Here is a 14,273-nt window from a genome sequence, read left to right as displayed (position 1 = left end):
GACAGCTGGCTTTATGGGTTGTCTCAGCATAAGAACACTGCCAGTCATCTCCAAACCCTCTGAAATGGCCCTCAAGAGCTTTCCCAAAAGCTAGCACTGTTTTCATTTTAAATGTATATTAAATAAACTTAAAGAAATTAGATTAATTACATGATAATTTCAGTTTGCTTTGGCTCCATTTCCTGTTTGCAAAGTAATGATTTACTACACTGTAAGCCTATATGTATTTTCTGTAGGTTAAGTATCGCATGGCTGGGGAGGCAGCTAGAACTGATTGCCACGTTGACGAAAAAGCAAGAGACATTGAGCATGCAAAGAAAATTTCTCAGCAAGTCAGCAAGGTAAGACATCCTGTGATGTAGAAATTATTGAGATTTGTAAATAAAACCTAAAACTTAGGTGGTGCTTATGCAGCTCAAATGGTTTAATTCTGAATAAATTATGAGAGGAACCTGTTATTACACATCAATAATATATGTGTTTTATCACTTTTCATCCAACTTTTCAATGAAAAGTTTACGCATGTCTAGTGAGTCATAAAGATAGTCCTCAATCACTGACTGCCTCTTTTAGCAACCATTGCAGTTATCATAGTGATGAAGAAATAACTTTATGACCAATCCTCACTTTATGACCTTTGCAAATCTGTAAAGGAAAGGAAATCTGAAATAAGATGATAAGCATAGTTGTGGATTCATGTAGCAACTGCTTTGCTTAATGACTGAGGTGCCAGTCCCAATTGTGGTCACTAAACAATGACTACCCCTGTGGTGGGTGGAGTACCTTTTCACATCTTTTCTTTCCATATGCCTATAGAAAGGCATAATAGTATTGCGTGAATGAATGGTAATATATATAAAAAATATAGGCAACATGTATCAGATTTTCCCAAACTGGAGCTCTCCAGGGACTTTGGATTACAGTTCCATGATTTGCAGTCATTAGGGCTTTTGAATCAGGAAGGGTAGAAATTGAAAGCCGATGTGCCAAGAAGATATTAGCAAAATGGTTTGTTTGGAGCCACTGATTGCATCACATTCAGATGTTCAATTTTTCAGGTGATACAATGCAAAAGAATACCTTATTCTCCTCAATCCCCAAGAAATATTTACCCAGACAGTGAAATATGTGTAAACTCTACCTTAATCAGTTACCAAGCAGTCTCAAAGAGGTTGCCGGGGCTTCTATTTCTCTCTGAAGCTTTAATTTTTACCACAATGCAGCTTAATTTTGAAGGAATTGATATGCCTGACAGTTCCAAGCTGTGGATAGACTATGATAACAACTGTGCTGATCCTCTCTATTCTAAATAGTATGTTATACATTTCACAGAACCATACATTTCACAGAAGTCTTAAAATGTTTGTCTCAGTATGATCGCTTCCTGTCCTTCTGGATTGGCGCTAAACTATTAGTATCAACTATTGTGACCAAAACATTCTTCCATTGTCCTACAAAATGAAGCAAGGACACAATCAACAACCTTGGTCATTAGATTTGACACTGGAGATATGACTCATCCGTTTATTACTGGAGACTATGGGGAGATGGTTTAAAAACGACAAAATGTCTTTTTAGCAAATTCTCATTTATTCAGTTAGGTGAATGAATACAGTAAATTGCTTTTTGAGGCTGCATACTTTCACAGAAAGCTTAAATTGTTAATCTGTCTTAAGAAGAAATTTTTAAATGTTTTAATTGGTAGTGATTTTTAATTTTTGGGCCAAATTTATAGATATTTTAATTGTTTTTTAATATTTGTATTGCATGTTTTTAATTCTGGCTGTACACCGCCCTGAGTCCTCAGGGAGAAGGGCGGTATAGAAATTGGAAATAAAATAAAATAAATAAAAAAAGTTAGTAGAAATTTGAGTTTATTATGTGTGTTTAAACAATAACTTTGAAAAATCAAGGTTAGGCAATCATGTATAAAAGACGTCAAGAAACATAGAGGTGTTCAAAAGTAGTATATTGTTAGACCAGGGATTGGCAACCTTAAAAACTCAAAGAGCCACAAAGGTCCTAACCGGAAGCCCCCCATTCAATTCTGGAGCCCACCAGAAGTCCGGTTCCCCACCATAAAGTCTCCTCCTAGCGTGGCATCCTTTTTCGTCTGCCGCCCGAAAGTCCGGTTCTTCCACCATAGAGTTTCCTCCTACCTGTCCTAACCAAAAGCCTTATCAATTGTGGAGCTGACTGGCGACAGGAAGCCGCAGCAGAGGGATGAAAGAGCCACATGCGGTCCAGAGCCACAGGTTGCCGACCCCTGTGTTAGAATTTATGGAGAATCGGACTTAAAAGAGGAGCTTCTTTACAGTTCCTTTAGCCAATGTGGTATTTTTTGTTTTTGTCATTATAGGTTTTATACAAACAGAACTGGGAAGAAAATAAGGAAAAGTATTTGCTTCCTCCTGATGCTCCTGAGTTTGTTCATGCCATAAAAAATACAGCCTTATTCAGTAAGGTAGGTGTACTTCTGGTTAGACGAATCTGTGATCCTTTTCTATGTATCTCATGCTTCTTTCCAGCCTGTGCCCAATGAGTTTTGTGAATACTTTTCCCTCAGAAACCTTATGTTGAAGAGTGGGAAGCAGACAAGTCCCTCTTCTATCCCTACGATGACAGTCCTGAATTTAGGAGAGTTGCAAAGGCACAAAAAGCCCTCAGTGATGTAAGTACCAAGATCCTGATCGATCATCAGTTCTGGACCTTTGTAACTGGGAAAGAGCACCCAAAAGTGCTTTTTCAAAAGGCAATTGGACTTTCTTGGTTTTTCCTTGAAAATGTTTCATTTCTCATCCAAGAAGAAACAAAACGTTTTGAGCGAAAACCAAGAAACTCCAGTTGCTTTTTGGAAAAGCACGTTTGGGATAACCATGACTTGGATGACTGAGAATTTCCATAGACATTTGGGAAAGGGCCACCCAGGTATGACGTGGCGAAGCTGAACAATCTTGAAAGGGATTTTGCAAGAATGAAATAGAAGGCTGTATGTAGCACATTGTCTTGCCCTTTGGCATGGGCAAAGTCTGAGCAATAGAGGAGGTACTGGAATGGGATGGATACTGAATTTAAGGTGATGGAGAAGAAATCTGTGGCAGCACTTAGTTGACATTGGTTGATCTCAAAAGTCTAGCAGAGTTGGGTTAGGACTTGAATGGGAGTCTACAAGGACATTCTAGAACTGTAGGTTAAACAAAAGTAAAAAAAAAACTGGAATGAAGACAATAGCAAGTCATTTCTCTGTGCTGCCAAAAAAACTAAAATAATATAGTTACTAAGAACTGAATCTTATTCAAAGGAATGGAGGCAAGAATGTTCCCATTTTGGAAAGTATTATTCCCTAATCCAACCAACACCAGGGCCATTAAAATAAATGGCGCATTAAAACAAAGGGTGCAGTACAAATTTTCCACATCGGCTCTTAATTTATTAATGTCTATAAAGATGGTTAATTTGTTGTGGTAAAGAGCAAATTTCATCACCTAGCATGCCTAGAGCCAAGCGAATTAAACAATTGCCTCCTCTGATTATCTTGTTCTATTCCTGGTATAAAATCCTAAAATAACTATGCTAAATTAACAGAGGCATATTTTGCTTCCATGAAAATGAACTCCTATTGAGACAGGGTACAAGAATAAATATGCTTGTTTAAAAAGCCTGACTAGGTGGCTCAGTGGCTAAGACACTGAGCTTGTCGATCAGAAAGGTTGGCAGTTTGCCAGTTTGAATCCCTAGTACAGGTCTCCTGCGTGAGCAGGGGATTGGACTAGATGACCTCCAAGGTCCCTTCCAACTCTATTACTGTTATTATTATTATTAAATAATCAGCCTTCTTTTTCTTGATTGTTTCAGATTGTTTACAAAAAAGGACACATTGAGCAGAAATCGAAGTACACCTCTGTGCCTGACCGACCTGATATGGAGCTTGCCAAGAAAGTTACTCGACAGCTTAGTGACGTGAGTATTTTGTGACAGAATTCATTGTAATATAATCACCTGAGTTGGGAACAGGACAGTCATCAAGGATCTCTAAAATATCTTACAAGGAGGGGAAAATATCAGTGCCCTTTACAGGTGACTCTTGACCCTTGCCGTCCCAACCATTCTGCAACAATGCTTCTCCTTCCCATTCTATCTTTCTACCTGTATTAGCATATAAAGAAAATCAACCAATACATTGCATATTATTAATAGATTGATAACTTTATATTTTACTCATTCCCTTTTTGTGTCTCTAGGAAGCTTTCAAAGTTCTGAATAGAATAGAATAGAATCCGGTGTAGAGTTGTTTTAAACCTCCTCTTAAACATAGTAAGGATTGAGTTGCCTTAACAAGGAGATGGGAGGCATATAAATGTAATAAACAAATAAATAAATTGACACAACCTAAGCTCCAACAGAAAGCTGTTTAATGATTTGAGGCCCATCACTGAAATATAAGTGTGCCAGGGCCTGTCAGAAGTGCCCCAAGGAAGATAGTAAGGGTGTGTACAATCTTTACAGAAAGAGGCAATCCTGCAAGCAACCTCACAATCTTGTGGTCATTTACAAATTGGTTGGAGGTTAGAATTGGTTGGATGGCCAAAGCAGAGACTTCCTGCATTGTAGAGAGTAAGGAAGTTGACCTTAATAGAAAATGCAAAAACTGTTACAGAAGCAAGAGGAGCTGAAATATTTATTTTAAGACCAGAAAAGCAAGATAACATTTGGATGCAGCTCAAGGAGATAACACCCTAATTCAGGGAGGAGGAGGAGGAGGAGGAGGAGGAGGAGGAGGAGGAGGAGGAGGAGGAGGAGGAACATCACACTCAGAACATCACAAGATCCTGTTATTATAGTCAATCGCAATTAGAGTATTGAGATATCAATTCCTTCTTGTGGAGTTGATTTGCTGGTCTGGTCTACCTATGGGGCTGACCTGCAGTACACTGGATCATTTATGAGAATATCTACGTAGTCCAGATAATCTATATATATAAAAGCGAAAACCACTCAAGCATTAATCATGAAATCTCCAGAACCGTAAAGCCTACAAACTTGAAATTTGCCATGTATGTTACTCTTGGCTTCTAGGTGCTCACTAAGAAAGGATTTTTTGAAATGACCATCAGAACATTAGTATTTCGTATATTATGATTAACATGCTCTGATGCTAAGGAGTTCTACTCCCCCTCCCCCCCTCAAAAGAAATCTGTTCTAAATGCAAAACACAAGCAGAGGAGTTTCACTTTCAGTTTTACTTTCACAGCAGCAAGCAGCTTTACTACAGAACAGTTGAGCTAAGCCATGCCCAGCCTCCTTCCTATCTCCTTGCTCACACAGCAAATACTGTTTGAGTTTCCAAACACACCTCAACTCACACACTGACAGGATGCTAGCCAAATGAATACCGATGGATGCTGCGGGCTGGGACATTCTACTCCCTCTCCCCCTCTGTTCCAATTCCCAGTAGCATTATATTAACACACTCTGATGCTACGGAGTTACACATTCTACATTAAGTTTCGGGCTGCAAGTGTCAATTTATCAAGCCCGAGCACATAGTTTCATAGTGAAGCACGGGCGTCCAGCTAGTACCAAATATGAAGTTTAACATTCTTAATTCTTGCTTCCCATCGATTCTAAGATGGTAACTGTTCCAATGGTTTAAGCATTATTTCTTCAAAAAGCTTATTTTTCTTCATGTGGAAATGTACACACATAGAATCAGTTTAGCAATTTATCATTTGTGAGTATCTTATCTTAGATTTGTTTAATAGGGCAATATTCTTGTTTTTTTGTTTTTGTTTTTTTGGAGTGGCCTTCATATGTTGGACTAGGTATGGTGAAAGTATTTCTTGTTCTTTTAATTATTGAAAATTCCCCTGGCACATTTTGAGTAACTAATTTTTGTTTGTGTTTGAACTAGAGTAATTCATGTATAGAAAGAGCTTTTAAAGACACATTGTTTTGGTGAAGCTGAAATAAATCTCCCTTTCTAATTTTAGATTACTTTCATGTAAAATAATGCCTGATAAGATTTTAAAAAAATGACGGGAGAGAAATAGACATTTAGCACAACGGATGAGATCCATGGAGCATGACTCATAAACTTGATATTTATATATAATTAGATTTTATTCATTATTAATGTGTTCATAATTTATTACCCAATCATAAATTTAAACTTACTAAATTCCATGCTATATTTTTAATGGAATGCAATGTGACCCTTCCCCCCACCCCATTAGTTATATTTGGCATCAGAAAGTAAGTAGGGTAGGTACAGATTGATTCCTCTGGGAAGATTTTCCATAATGGAGAATCTGCACTGGAGACAATTCCTTGTGTGTCAAATCACACTTGGTTAAATAAAGTGTTCTGTTCTGTTCTGTTCTGTTCTGTTCTGTTCTGTTCCATTCCGTTCTGTTCCATTCCATTCTTCTGAGAAAGTTTTTGAAAGCTATAGAACAATTATGTTTTATTCAAACATTCCTAAGACAGAAGAGTCTAAAAACTATAGTGCAATAGTTCACCTATAGCGGGAAAGCAAACCTATTTTAAGAATATATTTCTTTTTCTAAAGTAGTTTACTTACAGTCCAATGTTTATCTCTTTTTTTGTTGTAGCACAAATATCACGAAGACCATAAAAAGAAGAATGGCAAATGGAGCCAAACACCATGCTATGATGTCGCAGTTGCCAAAATGAACTCTGACAACTTGAGCCCAGTAAGAAGGAATATCAAAATGCCATTTTGTATTTGCTTCCCTCCCCCCACTTTCTCCCTCCCCCTATTTTATATTGATTGCTTGCCTTTGTAATAAAATCCCAATTCTGAGCTGTACATTCTTGCACTTTCTGTTGTTTGCAGAGAAAATACCAGGAAGACTGGGAATCGAAGAAAGACCATATCTATTTCATGCAGACAGCAACACCAGAGTATACGGTTAATAAGCGTGCTGGAATTGCTGCCAGTAAGGTATGGCAATAAATCTAGCTATGTGTTTAAATTGGGTCCATTGGGGAGACCAGGCGATGGCCTGACCCTAATGTGCTTGGAATCTTCTGATAGTTTCAATTTACATACAAAGAAAATCCCATCCAAAACAGGAGTAGTTCAAAGCTTTTGGTCATTTCACATGGGTTGAGTTGAAATGAAGGCATTTCTGTGTAAATTGAAAATGTGTCAGAGACAGGGATGTTTGCTGGAGGGGACAAGAAGTGAAGATGGCTGTTGCAACCAGATGAACAAAGCCCCTGTGTGTGCTTGTGACATTGACACATGTACAAAACACATGGGGCTTTGTTCATATAGTCACAGCTGGCATCATGCTCTTTTTGACCCACTCTTTTCCACTCTAATGGAATCTACTGATCATGGAATATTCTGCCCATTTATACAGCTGGTATTCCATATAAATTGTGTGGCCTCATCTCGTCTTGGTGGTCAAGGAAAGTTTAATGTGGAGCGCCATTAAGACTTGGATGCCTCTGTTAGGTCTTGGCATTGTTCGAGAAAATATGTTTGAGCTTAACAAGGGAGTTCGAAAAACTGAATTCCTTTGTCGCTTATGTTGGTGATCCAGTGGAAACTTTTGTTGGTGGAAGAGAGAACTTTCATTGATTCCTGTTTTCCCCTTAGTCACAATCCTATTTTTCTGGGAGGCAAATGAGACCACATGGAAAATGATGAAAATTGCCTCCCTCATTTCTGTTGGAGGGTGTGTGTATGGGCATTCCCAACAGTATAACTGTGCTAAAACATAGTTTTGGATCCTAGATGTTGAGAACGCAATGTCCTTTACTTCATCTATCTACTATTACTATCCTTCTCAGATTTAGTTCAGCAGAAGAAATAATAGAACTCTAAAAAGATTTTTGCTAATGAAAAAGGTACTTCCTTTAACCCTTGAAAGCACAATGCATTCTAGTTATATTTCATCAGCAATGGTTTTCTTTTTTATTATGGAACAATTGGCAAATGTGAGTACAAATAGCATTTTCCAGTTGAAACCATTTTCTTAATTGAAGAAATGGCATCTCTTAAAAGCCTCAAATGTGTTTGATTTAGAATGGTACATGAATGTTTCCATTTTTTTAAAAAAGTCTTTGAGCTAAAAGCCCAAATAAAAAGGTCATCGAGTTACACCAAAACAGCATGTTGTAAAATTGGAAAATGATTTATTTTCCCTGCTTAATTTTTCTAGATAAAATACAAGGAAGATTATGAAAAAGCCAGAGGTTCAGCAGATTATAATGTACTTCCAGCAACGGAGAATCCGATGCTCAGGCATCTAAAAGCTGTTGCAAATAATGTAAATGATGTAAGTATGCTATTCCACCCCCCCAGGATGGTTGACAAAACAGAGTTTCAACAATTCATCATTATATGTCATTTAAAAGTAGGTTGTCTTGTCTTGTTATGAAAATCCAAAATTTAATCAGCAAATTGGTTAGATCAGCGTAGATGATAAAACTTCCTTTGTTCCTTTTTTCATATCACTTCAATTGCTATCACTGGAGGACAAGATATATGATCTTGTTTGAGGATAGTAAGCTTATAGTTTCCTTACTTCGAACACATGGAGCTTACCACAGAATCCCAAAGTAAAATATCTATGAAAAATATTTTGCTCTCTATTCCATTTGTGTTGTAAGAGTTGCCAACTCTGTGCATCTTCTAATTTTGACAATGGCTGAACAGGGGGACTTCAGATAAAGGTTTTTCCCTTGTTGCATCCATATTGTAAACCTTCTGTCAGAGTGTCTCACTTCCCCAGGTATATCATGAACTTGGTCAGTGAGTGAAGAATGCTCTGGGATCACATTTTGGTTCACAGCATGTGTGAATTGGGAATGACATAAAATAAACATGGCTCAGGCTGCTCTGTTTTTCTTTTTAACTTTTGATTTTATGAAGATGCGTTTGGGATATTTAGTTTAACATTTAGTTTCACGATGTAAAAAAGATGTTGAGACTCTAGAAAAAGTGCAGAGAAGAGCAACAAAGATGATTAGGGGACTGGAGGCTAAAACATATGAAGAACGGTTGCAGGAACTGGGTATTTCTAGTTTAATGAAAAGAAGGACTAGGAGAGACATGATAGCAGTGTTCCGATATCTCAGGGGTTGCCACAAAGAAGAGGGAGTCAAGCTATTCTCCAAAGCACCTGAGGGCAGGACAAGAAGCAGTGGGTGGAAACTAATCAAGGAGAGAAGCAACCTAGAACCAAGGAGAAATTTCCTGACAGTTAGAACAATTAACCAGTGGAACAACTTGCCTCCAGAAGTTGTGAATGCTCCAATGCTAGAAGTTTTGAAGAAGATATTGGATAACCATTTCTCTGAAGTGGTGTAGGGTTTCCTGCCTAAGCAGGGGGTTGGATTAGAAGACCTCCAAGGTCCCTTCCAACTCTGTTATTCTATTGTTCTATTATCTAAATTTTAGGTATCAGACTACAAATTCCATTTCTCCCCTTAATTAGCAGGAACTTGTGTCCAGGGATGGTGGTAATTTGAAGACTACATATGGATATAATGCTGGGCTTCTAACAATGCAAGATCTAAATTTGTCTTACACAAGGCAAATTTATACATTGGGAATCTGGTTTCTGGGTCTTAAACAGAAATCAATAACAATGATATTATTCAAGTATTTAAACTGGTTAGTGGTTGGGGACACAAATGTTTTTTCACTATATGTTTTAAAATCTATCTTTAGTAATTATTTCTGTACAGTTCTATACAGTTCTGTACACAACTTATTACCACAATTGAGCCCAACATTTCTGTTGCTAAATGAGACATTTGTTAAGTGAATTTTGCCCCATTTTATGACCTTTCTTGCCACAGTTGTTAAGTGAATCACTGCAGTTGTTAAGTTAGTAACACTCTTGTTAAGTGAATCTGGCTTCCCCATTCACTTTGCTTGTCAGAAGGTCACAAAAGATGATCGCACTGAATCTGTCATAAATATGAACCAATTGCCAAGCATCCAAATTTTGACCATATAACCGTGGGGATAGTGCAACGGTTATTAGTATGAAAAACGGTCATAAGTCACTTTTTTCAGTGCCATTGTAACCTCAAATGGTCACTAAATGAATTGTTGTAAGTTGAGGACTACCTGTGCTTCATCTTATTTCTTTTTTTCCTTTTGTATTCTATTATTTTTATAACATTTTTTTTTTAAAGAAGAATAGTAAAGATCATTGCAAAACTTAGAGCAGTGATGGCTAACCTTTTCCGGACTGAGTGCCTATAGCGAACTCCCAAAATGCAGTGCACGTGTGGCCCCTGTTTAAGTGTCCCCCGCGCATGCATGCATGGCCCCTGCATGCGCCCCACCACCATGCATGCACATGTGGCCCCTGCATGCACCCCCACCACATGTGTGTGCGGGCCCCGCATGTGCTCCACCCCCTGCATGAGAACTGCCCCCAAGCATGTGCCTCCCATGAGACCCACCCCTGAACATTCGAGCACGGCCCCTGCATGTGCCCCATCCCTGAACGCATGCACGCATGGCCCCCTGCATGCACCCCATCCCTGTGCATGAGCATGTCCCCCACCTCCCGCGCACACGTGGCAAATACTAGAAGATCAGATGGCCAGTGGGAAGCATGCACACATGCGCAGCAGAGCTGAACTGGGGCTATGGCTCGTGTACCATCAGAGAGGCCGCTGCATGCCACCGCTGGCACGCGTGCCATAGGTTATGGCATTTGAACCCGGGCTACTTACATATTAGGTAGATATATTAACCTCTAAGCCGCAGGCTCTCCTTGCTTTGTTGGATATACCAGGGGAGAGATCGTTTCTTCTCAGGGCAACCTGGTCTACCCAAATATGGGATGGATCATACTGCTTTCGCTTTCGTCTTTCAGCCCCAATCCAGGAATCTTCGCAGGTAGTCGCTTTTGCGACAAATTGTTTTTGTGTTATATTTGTATTAACACAGAAAAAAGGGTTTTAAGGTTTATAAAAAGGGCTTTCCTTTTATTAGAAGAAGCAGTTGTGCAGAAATCTTGTCTACCATTGCAGAAAAGAAGATGCTGGTTCTCATATTTCCTCCAGAAAGGCTTTTCTTTCCCATCATTCATAACTTAGATAGGATAAATAATGGAAAATAAAGAATTGCATTCTAGATATGCTTGCTTCATTTGAAGGCAGCACAGGTTTGATGGCATCAGCAGAAGAATTTAATTTTTTTTTCTGTGTTCCTCTTATGTTAATACTGCTATAATACTTTATATTCTTTTTTTTTTTCCTGGCAGAGATTATATAAGGATGCATACGAGAAAGCCAAAGCGAAAAGTATTAACTACTGCGAGACTCCAAAGTACAAAATCGACAATGTTCTGAAAGACTTTAGTGATGTAAGTGTGATAGAAATAGTTCTTTAATGTGCTCCAGATAAAGTCGTGCAGTTTCTTATAAAAACTGATGGCATTCTTTTTTTTTTAGGTCAAATACAAAGAGCCTTACATAGCCAATGTCTTGGGCCGATACATAGGCACGGTTGAGGACCCCTATCAAGCGCATTGCATGAGGATTGAAGCTATGAAGAGCGGCGTGAGTATGAGTTCTCTCTACCTAATCTGGCTTCGCTGATTTGTTATGGTTACTGATCTCTTATTGTTTCTCTAGAAAAACTATAAAGCGGACTATGAAGAGGAAAAGGCTAACTGCTACTTCCCCCAGACTTTGACTCAAGAATATGAAGTCCAGAAGAAGCTGGACAAGTGCAAAGATGTAAGAGCTGCTGTGAAATCGTGTATGGCTCAGAATCTCAGATGCGGGGGGGGGGAAGCATATCTTTCGAAACTTATTTAAAGGAATTTGAATGCCTAAATTATAAAATGTGTTTTGAAGATAGACAAACACTGCACCCGCATAAGTGAACACAGACTTAAATCTGACTATTTGTAGCTCAGGGTTGACATAAAGGATCCAGGGTGTTCTCTGAGCTTGCTTGTTTTCTCCCAGATGTTTCGTTTTCCGAACTAAGTATCATCATCAGTGCTAGAACTGATGATGTTACCTAATTTGGATAATGAAACGTCCACAAGAAAACAAGCAAGTTCAGAAAGCACCAAGGTCCCCTTAAATCTGACCACTGGTTGTTGAATCATGTGTTTTACTATTTCACAGAAGTGGAAAAAAGCTATCATCAATTGGAATATTTATTTTGCTTTCTATTTAAGAATCGTGGTCTATGTTGAATTAGGATCACATCACTGGGTCTCATTATTCCAACAGATATACTGAAGAACTGGGAGTTTGAATAAAGGAGTGAAATAAGAAAAAAACCCCAATTGAATCAAACTATTTGTAGCCTATGCTATCTGCTTGGTCTTAGCTGAAAACTGCATCCTGAAGTTGCTGCAGTTTTTAGTTGCTGCTTTGTATCATTTGCATGTGATGTGTAGCTTGTCCTCAGGTGGTATCCTTCTAACATCTTACATCATCGTATTAATTTATAGGCAGCTCATGACATCTAGTGGTTAACATGTGTTTGGGTCACATACATAGTTTCTCAAGCAAAATCTTATATATCAATTCAATTCACTTTCTGTAGAATTGGACACGGTGGTGTAAATAATCACCTATAATACTGGGTACGCTCGCTTACTCACAAACGCAGTAAGTGACAATATGTATGGGCTGCATCAAGGATAGTTCACATTACTGAATAGTAAATAAATCAAAGTTATCCAACATTTCCTTAATTGAGCATCTGATATCTTTTGATGTTTTCATGACTATCATAGGGTGAAAGCTTTCAGAATTGCAGGAAATACAGATAGTCCTTGACTTACAACCACAATTGAGCTCAAAATTTCTGTTGTTAAGTGCAACATTTGTTAAGTGGGTTTTGTCCTATTTTGCGACCTTTCTTGCCATGGTTGTTAAGTGAACCACTGCAGTTAGTAACATGGTTGTTAAGTGAATCTGGCTTCCCCATTGATTTTTCTTGTCTAAAGGTCACAAAAGGTGATCACATGACCTTGGGACGCAGCAATGGTCATAACTATGAACCCATTGCCAAGCATTTGAATTTTGATCACATGATCATGGGGATGCTACAAAGGTCGTAAGTGTGAAAAACAGTCCTTTCTTCAGTGCTGTTGTAACTTTGAATGGTCACTGAATGAACTGTTGTAAGTTTTGTAATACATTTTGATTTAGCTCATGCTATTGTATTTATAGCCTATTTGTATTTGCACAATACCCTTAGCCTTGCCATAGTAGAGTTTATTGTATCCTGGGAAATAAACCATGGCTGAGTTTGCAAAAAAGATAAGATGCCTCAACTATAGCCAGAAGTGGGGCTTTGCACATGATATACCTACCCTGTTTCCCCCAAAATAAGACATCCACTGATAATAAGGCCAATCGGGCTTTTGAGCGCATGAGCTAAAATAAGGCTCCTCCCGAAAATAAGCCCTCCCTGAAAATATTTAAACGCAGAGCTGGAAATCAGTAAGACAGCAAGAGGAGCCCCATCTTGCTCCACGTGCCCCAAAATAATAAGACCTCCCCAAAAATAAGGCCAAGCTCTTATATCGGGGTTCAAAAAATATAAGACAGGGTCTTATTTTCGGGGAAACACGGTAGTTATGCCAGAATTATAAATATTTGACCAGCTTCTGGTTTGCCAGTCATTATCTGCCTGGATAATGAAATGGATTGAGAAGTGGTCACAAGACAGTGACCACTGATTCCCTCCCCTATTACTTCTGCCCTCGATTAATCTTAATGTGTGTTGAGAGAATGTATTCTAGATGCAACAGATACATTAAAATCTGCTATCATTCCAGATGCAAAACATACTGAGATCTCTTGATGATTGTATGCTTTGATGTTAAGACAAACCTCTGAGAACTCCAGACAATGATATTATATCATGGTTTACCCAATTAGATGCTTTTTTTCCCAATCAGCATCATTAACTGCAGTGCTGTTTGTTTTATGAATGCTGCTTTTTTGTTTTTTAAAGAATATTTTATATATGTTGATACAAAAATGGAAGACCATGGTACTGCAGCCTGAATATTTATTATGCTTTGCTTTCATTTCAACCAGGTTGTCTACAAGAAGCCTCCAGATCAGATTAAGTTTACTCAGGTGGCGAATTCTCCTGTTTTGGTACAAGCACAGATTAATACCAAGCAGTTAAGCGATGTAAGTTAACCTGCAACTTAAAGAATGAGTTCCTCTCTGATTTTTATACTTCATGAAGCTTTGTGCATGATAAAATATTTCCGGTCATAATGCTGCATATT

General features: G+C 38.4%; 1 protein-coding gene across 31 annotated transcripts in view; it reads left to right on the top strand.

The window, feature by feature from the left end:
* The window catches only part of NEB (nebulin), a 217,056-nt gene that overhangs the window by 14,505 nt on the left and 188,278 nt on the right, over positions 1-14,273 (top strand). For all 31 annotated transcript variants that reach the window (XM_087881859.1, XM_087881879.1, XM_087881868.1 and 28 more), the window contains exons 7-17: positions 237-341; positions 2,360-2,464; positions 2,567-2,671; positions 3,856-3,960; positions 6,612-6,713; positions 6,857-6,964; positions 8,193-8,309; positions 11,262-11,363; positions 11,452-11,559; positions 11,635-11,739; positions 14,074-14,172. In XM_087881859.1, the coding sequence (XP_087737985.1) occupies positions 237-341; positions 2,360-2,464; positions 2,567-2,671; positions 3,856-3,960; positions 6,612-6,713; positions 6,857-6,964; positions 8,193-8,309; positions 11,262-11,363; positions 11,452-11,559; positions 11,635-11,739; positions 14,074-14,172 (1,161 nt within the window). The remainder of the gene's footprint in view (positions 1-236; positions 342-2,359; positions 2,465-2,566; positions 2,672-3,855; positions 3,961-6,611; positions 6,714-6,856; positions 6,965-8,192; positions 8,310-11,261; positions 11,364-11,451; positions 11,560-11,634; positions 11,740-14,073; positions 14,173-14,273) is intronic.

The sequence above is a fragment of the Pantherophis guttatus genome, chromosome 1 (assembly GCF_059756535.1).
Source record: "Pantherophis guttatus breed Tessera chromosome 1, ASM5975653v1, whole genome shotgun sequence".
Taxonomy (NCBI): domain Eukaryota; kingdom Metazoa; phylum Chordata; class Lepidosauria; order Squamata; family Colubridae; genus Pantherophis; species Pantherophis guttatus.
The sequence above is the reverse complement of the archived record's forward strand: the minus strand, read 5'-3'. Positions and strand labels throughout refer to the sequence as shown.